The following is a 10,322-nucleotide window of genomic DNA, read 5'->3' on the forward strand; positions in this document are numbered from 1 at the left end:
CTCAACCCCAGTGCTGCAGGGTGACCTCACAGGATCTGGCCTCCCAGTGGGGCTTTTGGAGGAAGAGCTGCAAATTTCCTTGACATAAGGGAGCTGGAAAGTACCGAGTGTCTGGGCTGCGCTGCCACGGGGTCCCCTTGGCAGCTGCCCGCATCCTGCACCGGCAACACCCACGCTATGCCCCAGAGCTGGGCTTGCACACAGCCGGCATCCCTGGGATGAAACTCTGCACACGCCTGAGTCCTGGCCAGCAATAGAAGCATCCACACAGGCAGGGTGCCTGTAAATACAATTCCTAATTAATTTAAGGTGTTCTGCCAAGAAGTGATTGTTTCCTGCCCGAGAAGTTGCAGGCTTGCACTGGCGGCTCGCTGGCTTTACTGGCAGCAGTGACCCGCCTGTTTCCTTCAGGCCCTGGCAAAGGGTATTGCCAGGCCAGAAGGGCAGGGCTGCCTATTAACGAGGCAGCTCTTATCTCCTTACTGCAGACCTTCGCCTCCCTTTCGACCAGGAGGAGCAGAGCCCGAGGGAGAGCGAACGGAGCAGGCACCAACTGTGCAACACGGCTCTTGGAGAGTGTGCACTGCTGTGCCTGGTACCCATTGGAGAGCGTGCACCCCTGAGCATGCACCGCTGGGCACAGCGCCCTGTGGTGAGCACACGTGGCTAGCGTTGGCTGCCACGCACAGCACCCACTGAAGACCTCCGAACACAGAGGAGCAGGTGCCGTCCTGGGACACACATCATGGGCAACTGTATCCCGGTGGTGAGTGCCTCTCCCATCCCCTGCCACTTCTCCTCAGCGACTTCCCATACTGCTGGATGCGAGGGCTGGGGCCATGTGGGTGCACAGTTGGTGAGCAGGGCTACAGCTCGCAGTGGGTGCTGCCAGCAGTCACTTGCAGATGGCTCGGTGGGGTTTGCACCCACCTACTGGGGGTCTGCAACCCTCCTTTGAGGCTGTAAGAAAATCTGTGCTTCCATACACAGCAGGGCCAGCCCAGGACAATCCCATGCCCCTGAGAGCTCGCAGCCTCCCCTCTCGCCGCAGCTTGTCCCTGCCTGATAAATCACCCTGCTCAACCTGCACCAGGGCTGTACGTGAATGCCTCAGCACCAGCAGGGCAGCAGCTCCATGGCAGGGAGCAGCAACCCATCAGAGGGGATGTCTCAAGCAATGCTGTGGGATGCAGGCACTTGTGGTCGGCTGGGTATGTCCCTGCCTGACATCCACTGGTCTCATTCACAGAGCCCTAGAGTCCTGGAGAGCGAAAACTCCCTGGACCTGCTGGAGATCATGGGCAACTTCTCCTATGATGACAGTAACATGACCTTCCTGGACTACGACGCTGCGCCTTGCCACAACCAGTACTGTCCCCTCTTCCAGCGCGTAGCCCCCACCTTCCTGGCCATCACCTGTGCCACAGCCATCCTGGTCACTGGGGCACTGCTGGTGGCACTGCACAAGCGGCCTCATGCCTGGGGCTGGCCCCAGAGCCGAGCACTGGTGGCCCAGCTGGCAGTGGGGACGGGTCTCTTTGCCACCCTGCTGCCACCGCTGGCAGTAGGCATCAGGCAGGGCTGGCGACTGGGCACAGGGCTGTGCAGGCTCACCCACTTGCTGTGGTACTGGAGCCTCTTCGCACAGGGGCTGCTGGTGGGCAGCGGCTCCTGCAGCACTGCCTGGTGTCGCTGGGATGCCCGGAGCCAGCGGCTGGCTGTGGCCATGTGGGCCGGGGCACTGCTTCTGGCAACGCCAGCAGCTTTTGCCAGTGGCACGGTGGCAGCCGCGGAGACGAGCTGCCTCCGCCGGAGCGTGGACGTCCTCTCCCCAGTGTACCTGCTGCACCTCGCCTTCTGCCTCTGCCTCTTCCTACTGCTGCCAGCAGCACTGCTGGTGGCCACACTGGCCGTGCCGTGGCTGCGTTCAGGCTGGAAGCTAGGCGTCAGCACGAGCTGGCTCTTCTTTGGGCTCTGGGTGCCTTATGGCATGGGGCTGGCCATGGATTTCCTCCTGCACGCCCAGCTGCTGCAGCCCACCTGTGGTACCTTTGAGCATTTTGACTACGTGCTGGGGCTGAGCGAGGGGCTGGGGGTGCTGCACTGCTGCCTGGGGCCCGCAGCACTGCTTGCTGCCTGGCTCTGCCGCTGCAGGGCAGGTGCCAGTAGCAGCAGCTGAGCTCCTGGAGCTGCAGCCATGGGCCTTATGCTAGCCCCTGGCACCCCAGCCCCCAGCACCGTCCCCTCTCCCCACAGTGTCCGCACCAACCCCGCAGCTTCTGCCACACAGGCAACGCTCCCCCAGGACCCAGAAGAGAGCAACATGGGCCCATTATGTGCCAGGCTTGGTGCCTCTCCTCCCTCCGTCCTCTTCCTTGGGGTCTCAGCCCCACTGTTTGGGGCCAGACACCCCAATTTGCTCACAGGAGAGAGCCCTGGGGTGCCTCAAGCATCTCCCCAAGTCCCCGGGGGGTGTCAGCCCCAGGCTCCTGCACACCTCTGGGGACCCCCGAGGCTCAACCCCCACCTACCCAGCTCCACTGTGAGATTTTAGCAGGCAGAAAGGGCAGTGGTGATGTGAAGCAACGGGTGATTTTTTCACTCCCTCCTGACAAGCCGAGATAAGCGTCATGTCCGAGATCAGCCTGTGGGAATTACATACAATATATACGTCTGTCACAGCCGCTCACTAAGCTCAGTTAATGGCAGGGGCCGGGAGGTGCAGGGGGGGCATGGGGGCTGACATCTATCACCTTCAGCCAGGCTCCCACAGGCCGAGGGATGGGAAGTGGGAGGTGGTGCTCTTCATGCCTCCAAATTAGCAGGAAGTGTTCATAATGAAGCTCTGCAGTCCATGAGCGGGAAGTGGGGTGATTTATATCCAGCGCTGGAGGCGTCTGAGCCATGGTCCACGAGAGATGGCTGCATGCGGTCACAAGGCACACAGGATGCGAAATGGGTGTGGATGGAGAGCTGGAGGGGGGGGGCAATGAAGGGGCACAAGCCTGCAGCCAGGACCTGCCCCCCCCGCGGGGTCCAGGGCCTGGCATAGCTGCACACAAGGAGCCGCCCCGGCTGAGCCAAGCCCTAAGGGACCTGGAGGCTCATCCCCGGTAAATTCAGGGACAGACACAGTGGGGAACGAGCCCACATTGTCTCCAAAAAGGGGGTGGCCACCCACAGCCGAGAGCATCTCGCTGTTGCCCTGCCACCCATCTCCCCCAGCATACCCACGCAACAGCCCCACATCCCCAGCCCAGACCCCCTGACGAGCACCATCATTATGGAGCCCGGAGCAGACAAATCCTCCCCCTTCCCAACCAGTCTGCACACGGGTGGGGGCCACAGCATGCTGTGCACCAGCCCCATCTGCTCACAGGACACACGGACACTCTCAGAGGATGCCCAGACCGTGGACACCCTCGGAGGACACCAGACCCTTGGCCACTCAGCTTTGCTGTGGTTTCTTCTGCCACCTGGTGCCCACGGCTCCAGCTTCAGGCTCCGTCCCTTTGGCCAGGACAGGGCAAGCAGAGCCCGGAGATGTGCCCGAGAGCCACAAATCAGGGCGAGGGGGCCGGGGTCAGCTTTCCCTGTTCCTCTCAGACGAGCCGGGACCAAACCGGGTTGCTCCCACAGGGGGTTTGCCCAGGGGAGGGTGACCCGAGAGGACCGAGGTGAAGTCACGTGGCCGGGGTGCCCCCGCTGCCCCGGTGGGCACGCGCCTGGGGCACAGCTCCAAGGGGAGCCCCGTGCAGGCGGGTGACCTAGGGTCTTGCGACACAGCCCCGTGATGGCATGAAATTGCTCCTCCTGGGCATGCCAGGCTGCTGGGGATGGGATTGGGGGGACCCGGGTCCCCTCCCACCCTGCAGCCCATAAACCTGGCGGGCAGCAGCCCTGCACCGAGGCAGCTCCTCTCCCAGCATCAACCACAGCGCCTGGAACCATGGGCCAGCTGCAGCTCTGGCTTGCTGTCCTGGCGGTGCTCTCAGGGATCGTGGCCCAGGAAGGTAGGGGCAATGCCGGGGGACAGGAGCTGGCACTGGGTGGGGCAGGTCCAGGGGGGACGTGGCAGCAGCTCTTGGAGCCCTCTGCTTTGTGCCAGAGCCCAGTCAGCAAGGCTGGAGAATGCTGGAGCAAGGCTGGGGTCAGCAGAGGGGCCGCCAGGGATGCAGTCACCCAGGGCAGGGGGAAAGAGGAAGGCTCAGAGGCAGTCACAGGGGGCTGCAGGACTCGCCAACCTCCCACCACATCCCCTCTCTCATCCCCCAGACCTGTACCGAAAGGTGTTTGTCTTCCGGAAGGACCCCAGCAATGCCTACGTGGTGCTGAGGGCCAAGCTCGAGCAGCCACTGCAGAACTTCACCGTGTGCCTGCGGTCCTACACCGATCTGACCCGGCCCTACAGCCTCTTCTCCTACGCCACCAAGGCGCAGGACAACGAGATCCTCCTCTTCAAGCCCAAGCCCGGCGAGTACCGGCTCTACGTGGGGGGCAAGTTCGTCACCTTTCGTGTCCCCGAGGGTGGCAGGGACTGGGAGCACGTCTGTGCTAGCTGGGAGTCTGCCACTGGCATCGCCGAGTTTTGGTTCAATGGGAAGCCCTGGCCCCGCAAGGGGCTGCAGAGGGGCTACACGGTAGGGGTGGAGGCAGCTATTCTGCTGGGGCAGGAGCAGGACGCCTTCGGGGGTGGCTTCGATGTCTACAACTCATTCTCGGGCGAGCTGGCTGATGTCTACCTGTGGGACGTGGGGCTGTCCCCAGACAAGATGCGAGCTGCCTACCAGTCCCTGCGCCTGCCACCCGCCGTCCTAGCCTGGAAGAGCCTGAGCTATGAAGTGAAGGGCGATGTGGTGGTGAAACCCCGACTCCGGGAGGTGCTGGGGCCATGAAAGTCGGCTGGATCCGGGGCTGAGACAGTCTCAGCCCCCGCTCTCCCCTCCCCATCCCCATCACCCCTTTGCCTCTACAACCTGCCAAGAAGAAGGTGCCATCTGCATGCCCCAGCCAGGGAGCTCCAGTCGGGACAGGGCTCGGACGGAGCTGGGGAGAGCTGAGGGCACCGCTCAGCCTGGCAGGGTCCCCCTGAGTGCCAGCACCTGCCACTGACCCACCACTGACACCTGGGGTACCCTTTCCCTTGCCCATACCCTCCCCTCCCAAGCTGACCCCGCGGCCAGCTCCCGCGTGGGCAGGATGCAGATCCACCAGCTCCAGAGCTGCCTGACCACAGAAGTGATTAGGGACAGGCAGGCAGGGGCTCAGCACAAGCCTCTGGGGCCATGGGACCTGCCCCCAGTGCCCGTCCCCATGCACACCCACTGTCCCCAGGGCTCCCTGCCAGCCCGCGGGGTCTGCAGGCTCCCAGGCAGGCAAACCAGCCCCAGGCTCCTCACCAGATTGCCAAACAGCCCTGCAGGTCAGTGCCCCCAGACACTTGGGGACAAAGATTACAGGCGAATGTCACCATTGCGTAGCCACGCTCACCCCAGCACAGACCCTGAGCAGCTGTAGGGCCGCGGCAAGGTGGCTCTGCTGTTCCCCCTCACCATGGAGGTGCCAGCAGCAGGGCTCAGCAGTGCCATGGGGGAGCTGTGGCTCTGCCTCCTCACCCTCACAGCACTTTTTGACCTTACTGCCCCGCAAGGTAGGGGCGGAGGGACTGCTTTGGGACCCCTTCTGGGTCCCATGGAGAGAGCAGAATGTGCAGTGGGGAGCAGTGGGTGCAGTGAGTATAGGGGGACATGCAGTGGTGGTGGCAGTGGGGAGCAGTGGGGCACCCTGAGCACTGCAAAGGGGTGCAGCAGGTGCAGTGAGGGGTGCAGTGGGGGCAGCGAGGGTACAGCAAGGGTGCAGTGGGTGCAGGGGGAGGAGCAGGGGTCACACTGTAGCTGCACGGTGGAGGAGGCACCCAGAACAGAAGGGTGCAGTGGGCTCAGCGCAGTGTGCTGGGTGTGCAGGGGGGGTGCAGCAGGGGTGGGAGGAGGAGATGCAATGGCAGTGTAGTGAGAACCAAAAGGGGCACCCTGAGCACCACAACAGGGGCAGCAGTAAGGGGCAGCAGGGACACAACACCAGGTACCACAAAGAGTGCTGCAGGGCTGCGGCAGGGGCAGCAGCAGGGGCAGCAGCAGGGACATGTGGCTCCCACAGGCTGCTGCAGTCGGGCCCCACGGGTGGGACGGAGGGGACAGGGAGACCCCCACACACCCAGCCTAGCCCTTCCCTCTGGGTGCTGCAGAAAAAGTGACCACCCAGATCCAGGCTCACCCACCGGCACCCACCCTGTACCACCAGCTGATGCTCTCCTGCAAGGTCACAGGGGACGCCAGGTAAGGCACTCCCCGCCCTTCCACAGCCTCTGGCACAGCACCAGCGTGGGGCAGGCAGCTCCAGTATCCCTGGCCCCATGAGCAGCTGGAGAAGAAGGAGCTGGGGAGAGAGCACCATGATCCCTCCATGTCCCCCCACCCCATGGCATGGCCACCCCGGGGTGTCCACCCACCCGAGTGACACCTGGCCCGGCTCAGCCCCCAGAGTTCCTGTGGGAGAAGGAAGGAAGCCACAACCCCCTGCAGAAAGGCCACAACAACATCCTTCTCTTCCCCTTCTTCAACAAGACCCACTTGGGCACCTATGTCTGCACAGCCACCGGCTCACTGGGCACTGCCGTGGCCACCTACAACCTGTGGATAGATGGTAGGGAGAGGACCAAGGGGATGGCTGGGGACAAAGGCTCTTACCCTCCTTCCCACAGCTCGTCCTCACCACCCCATGCCCGTGGCACCCCATATCCAGCCCACATGTGGCCGGTTTTAGTGGTGCAATTCACCTCTGGGTCTGATGCTGGAGGCCACCTCCAGGTTGGTGGTGGCTTCCTCACTGGCACACTGCAATCCTGTTTCCCCTTGGGGCACTTGGCCGGATGCCTTCACCGTGACAGGAGCAGCCACCTCTTTCTCACCTCTCCCAGACCTGCTAGACAACGTGTTCATGTTTCCCCAAGAGATCAAAGACTCCCACGTGCTGGTGAGGGCGAAGCCAGAGCAGCTGCTGCAGAGCTTCACCGTGTGTCTGAGGTCCTACACCGATCTGACCCGGCCCTACAGCCTCTTCTCCTGCGCCACCAAGGCGCAGGACAATGAGATCCTCCTCCTCAAGCCCAAGCCCGGTGAGTACCAGCTCTACGTGGGGGGCAAGTTTGTGTCCTTCAGCATCCCCAAGAACATCGCAGTAAGCGAGCATGTCTGCACCAGCTGGGAGTCCACCGCCGGCATCATGGGCTTTTGGTTCAACGGGAAGCCCTGGCCCCACAAGGGGCTGCAGAAGGGCTACACGGTGGGGGCAGAGGCGGCCATCGTGCTGGGGCAGGAGCAGGATGCCTTCGGGGGTGGCTTTGACGCCCAGCAGTCCTTTGTGGGGGAAATGTCGGTCGTGTACATGTGGGACATGGGCATCTCCACCTCGGGGGTGATGGAGGCCATGAACAACAGACCTGACAAAGCCCTCATCTTCGGCTGGAGAAACTTCCCCTACCAGATCGTGGGCAAAGTCTACCTGAAGCCCTGACGCCTGGCGTGGGGTTGGTGCACTCCTGTGCTCTCGCTCAGGGTGGCTGGCAAGCGCTGGGCAAGCTGTAATTGCCGTGCGGGCTGTGTCCCCGCTCCCTTCCCTGCTGTGTAACCCCCTATAAAGCCACCTGGCATCACAGAAACAAAGAAATGGTTTTGAAAAGCAGCAATGGTCTTTGCTGGACACACTGAAGCCCACCAAAGCTCGGCATGGCTCAGGCAATTAATCCAGGCTCAGAAAAGTCATTAGGGCGAGGGTCAGCGGGAGAGGAGGAAGGGGGAAGGGGCTGCTGCCAGCCCAGGAGCCCCGCTCCTATCCTGGGGACACTGGGGCCGGGCGGGGGGGGACAGAAACAGGCACCCCATTGCCCAGCGCTGCGGGACGTGCACCCCCGCTAGCCCCTGCACACGGAGGGGGCCTGGGGCAGGGGCGAAACTCGGGGGGCCGGGGCCGGGAGGGGCAGCCCCGAGGCAGCCCCGTGTCCCGGTGCCGCCGGGGGGTGGGGTGTACAGTCCCGGAGCCCCGGTGGGCGCGGCCCCGTGTCCCGGCGGCCGGCCCGGCCCCGCCGCTGGCGGCCGGTCCCTGCCCACCCGCGCCGCCGCTCTTTGCAGACGCTCCCTGGGCCCCGCTCCGCCGCTGCGCGGCCTCCCCGGTACGGCGGGGCGGGAGGGGCCCGGGGGGACCCGGGCCTGCTGGGGGCGGCCTGCGGGGATCGGCCGGGCCGGGCCGGGCCGGGCCGGGCCGGGGTCCCGCCCGGGGCAGGCCGCGGGAGCCGGGCCCGGGCGGTGCGGCCTACGGGGAGCTCTGGCCGGTGCGGGGCTGCCGGGGGGGGGCGGGGACGGGCCTGGTCGGGGGGACAGGCCCGGGGATCTCGGGCGGCCTGAACTGGGGGTCCTGGCGCCTGGCCAGGGGGTCCCGGCAGTCCCGACGCCGGGGCTCCTGGCCAGCGGGTGCTGGGGAGGTCTGGCCACGGTCTCCCGGGGGGCCTGACAGGGGATCCTGAGGAGGCCTGACCGGGGGGGGGGTCCCCAGGGGTCCTGGCAATGGTCTCGCAGGGGTCTGGCCCGGCCGGGGTCCCCAGAGCAGCCCTGTCCCCAGGGAACGCAGCGGCGCAGGCCCACAGTACTGATCCCCGCAGGCGATGGGAGCGTCCGAGCCCCCCAACTTCTCGTGGGTGGCGGAGGGGCGGCTGGCGGGCCTGGGCATGCCGCGGGAGCCGGGGCACTACCGGTTCCTGCTGGGCCAGGGCGTGCGGCACCTGGTGTCGCTGTCGGAGCGGGCACCCCCGCACCATGGCTGCTGCCCGGCCATCCAGCTCCACCGGCTCCGTGTGCCTGACTTCAGCCCTCCGACACCTGGGCAGATCCAGAGCTTCCTGCAGCTGGTGGAGGAGGCCAACGCCCGCGGTGAGGTATGGCGAGGGGCACATCACACCGGGGAGGCAGCGCTCAGGGGGTGACGCTGCAGTAGGGTGACACCTCGCACGGTAGGAGGTGGCACCCAGGGAGAGGTTATGCCAAGGGAGGCAATGCCTGTGACACCAAGGGGTGGTGCTGGGGAGCACGGGGGGCTGCGGCAGGGACACTCGCATCCCTCTGTGCTGGTGCCAGCTGACGGTGCGGCGGTGCCGGACAGGCTGTGGCAGTGCACTGCATGCTGGGACACGGCCGGACGGGCACCATGCTGGCCTGCTACCTGGCAAAGGCACAGAAGATGAATGGCAGCGACGCCATCTGGGAGATCCGACGGCTGCGGCCCGGCTCCATCGAGACGCGGGAGCAGGAGCAAGCCGTGATCCAGTTCTGCCAGCGCATTCGGTAGGTGCAGCCCTGCAGCGAGGAGTCCTGGCTCTATGTCACTTCCCTCCCTGGAGGGCTCCCTGTGCTATGCCAGGGCCACAGCTGGTGGCGTGCCGGGCACAGCAAGCGGGAGGGCAGCTGCGGCTCCCAAAGCCCAGCTCGCCAGTGGGATCTGCCTTGCCACAGTGCTGGAGAGGACAGCAAGGATGCGTGAGCACAACCGTCTCCTCGGGGCAGCGTGTGCTGGATGGGTTCGATGGAGACTGTCGCTCCAAAATGGTGGGGGACCTTTCCCAGCCCCGAGGTTCTGTTGTCTGTCCCGGCATTAAAGGACTCTCCTGTGGCTTCTCTCCAGGTCTGTGTATGGGGAACCAGCAGGCAGCACATGCGCTTGTGGCTCTGCCAGGCTCCCTGCCACCCTGCTGTGCCACCCAGCTCGGTCGGCAGCCACGTCCCGGCTGCAGGGGTCCTGGCTCTTGGGTCTCTGCCCAGCCTTGGCCCTTGGGGAGCGCGAGTGGCTGCATTTCGGCCACCAGCAAGCGGGCCTGAGAGCTGGTCGCCCGCCAAAGCAGTGATGCCACGCAGAGGGTGGCAGCTGCGTCAGCGCACGGGGGCCGGCCCAGGACGTTGATGCTTAAAGTGTAGCTTAGATGGAATTTAGGCATCTCTGTCCAAAAGTCCAATCCTGAAAATCTCTTCTCAGCTGCTCCTAACCTTGGTGGCATTTAAATCCTAAGTGCAAGAAGTGTCACCGTCCCCATTCCCGGGTGTGCGCCACATGGCTGGGAGCGCCTGGCGCTCACTGGGCATGAGTGCCGTGTCCGCGCCCTGGGCTGGCGGAGCTATCGCCTCTGCGAGGCAACTCCCCAGGCCCCCAAATGTGGCTCTGAAACACCAAAATGTCGTCATCTTCCCTCGAGAACGAAGCACCAGGGTGGTGGCACTGGG

The 10,322-nt window shown here is 64.7% G+C and overlaps 4 protein-coding genes across 6 annotated transcripts; all 4 read left to right on the forward strand.

The window, feature by feature from the left end:
* The first annotated feature begins 502 nt into the window (after positions 1–502).
* ACKR1 (atypical chemokine receptor 1 (Duffy blood group)) lies at positions 503–3,695 on the forward strand. Its single transcript, XM_049805701.1, has 2 exons — positions 503–766; positions 1,250–3,695. The coding sequence occupies exons 1-2, from the start codon at positions 746–748 to the stop codon at positions 2,177–2,179; spliced, it is 951 nt and encodes a 316-aa protein (XP_049661658.1). The 5' UTR covers positions 503–745; the 3' UTR covers positions 2,180–3,695.
* Positions 3,696–3,860: 165 nt separating this feature from the next.
* On the forward strand, positions 3,861–5,899 carry LOC126040798 (serum amyloid P-component-like). The gene is made up of 2 exons (XM_049805703.1): positions 3,861–4,013; positions 4,276–5,899. The coding sequence occupies exons 1-2, from the start codon at positions 3,950–3,952 to the stop codon at positions 4,893–4,895; spliced, it is 684 nt and encodes a 227-aa protein (XP_049661660.1). The 5' UTR covers positions 3,861–3,949; the 3' UTR covers positions 4,896–5,899.
* An 88-nt stretch (positions 5,900–5,987) lies between these two features.
* Positions 5,988–7,712, forward strand: LOC126040797 (serum amyloid P-component-like). Its single transcript, XM_049805702.1, has 2 exons — positions 5,988–6,702; positions 6,977–7,712. The coding sequence occupies exons 1-2, from the start codon at positions 6,483–6,485 to the stop codon at positions 7,570–7,572; spliced, it is 816 nt and encodes a 271-aa protein (XP_049661659.1). The 5' UTR covers positions 5,988–6,482; the 3' UTR covers positions 7,573–7,712.
* Positions 7,713–8,119: 407 nt separating this feature from the next.
* DUSP23 (dual specificity phosphatase 23) lies at positions 8,120–9,717 on the forward strand. Of its 3 annotated transcripts, none has more exons than XM_049805558.1 (4): positions 8,120–8,227; positions 8,714–8,986; positions 9,211–9,392; positions 9,561–9,717. In XM_049805558.1, the coding sequence occupies exons 2-4, from the start codon at positions 8,717–8,719 to the stop codon at positions 9,586–9,588; spliced, it is 480 nt and encodes a 159-aa protein (XP_049661515.1). In that variant the 5' UTR covers positions 8,120–8,227; positions 8,714–8,716; the 3' UTR covers positions 9,589–9,717. The 3 variants fall into 3 exon arrangements, with proteins under 3 accessions (XP_049661515.1, XP_049661516.1, XP_049661517.1); XM_049805559.1 differs by having other exon boundaries at positions 8,132–8,227; positions 8,674–8,986; XM_049805560.1 differs by lacking the exons at positions 8,120–8,227; positions 9,561–9,717 and having other exon boundaries at positions 8,242–8,986; positions 9,211–9,396.
* Positions 9,718–10,322: the final 605 nt, after the last annotated feature.

This window comes from Accipiter gentilis, chromosome 7, assembly GCF_929443795.1.
Source record: "Accipiter gentilis chromosome 7, bAccGen1.1, whole genome shotgun sequence".
NCBI lineage: Eukaryota > Metazoa > Chordata > Aves > Accipitriformes > Accipitridae > Astur > Astur gentilis.

Coding starts and splice junctions, on each gene's coding strand:
- ACKR1 (XM_049805701.1), top strand. CDS start 746: ATGGGCAACTGTATCCCGGTG. Junction 767..1,249: donor TGGGCAACTGTATCCCGGTG/GTGAGTGCCTCT, acceptor TCTCATTCACAG/AGCCCTAGAGTCCTGGAGAG.
- LOC126040798 (XM_049805703.1), top strand. CDS start 3,950: ATGGGCCAGCTGCAGCTCTGGCTTGCTGTCCTGGCGGTGCTCTCAGGG. Junction 4,014..4,275: donor AGGGATCGTGGCCCAGGAAG/GTAGGGGCAATG, acceptor CTCATCCCCCAG/ACCTGTACCGAAAGGTGTTT.
- LOC126040797 (XM_049805702.1), top strand. CDS start 6,483: ATGGCCACCCCGGGGTGTCCACCCACCCGAGTGACACCTGGCCCGGCT. Junction 6,703..6,976: donor CTACAACCTGTGGATAGATG/GTAGGGAGAGGA, acceptor CACCTCTCCCAG/ACCTGCTAGACAACGTGTTC.
- DUSP23 (XM_049805558.1), top strand. CDS start 8,717: ATGGGAGCGTCCGAGCCCCCCAACTTCTCGTGGGTGGCGGAGGGGCGG. Junction 8,987..9,210: donor AGGCCAACGCCCGCGGTGAG/GTATGGCGAGGG, acceptor GGTGCCGGACAG/GCTGTGGCAGTGCACTGCAT. Junction 9,393..9,560: donor CAGTTCTGCCAGCGCATTCG/GTAGGTGCAGCC, acceptor GCCTTGCCACAG/TGCTGGAGAGGACAGCAAGG.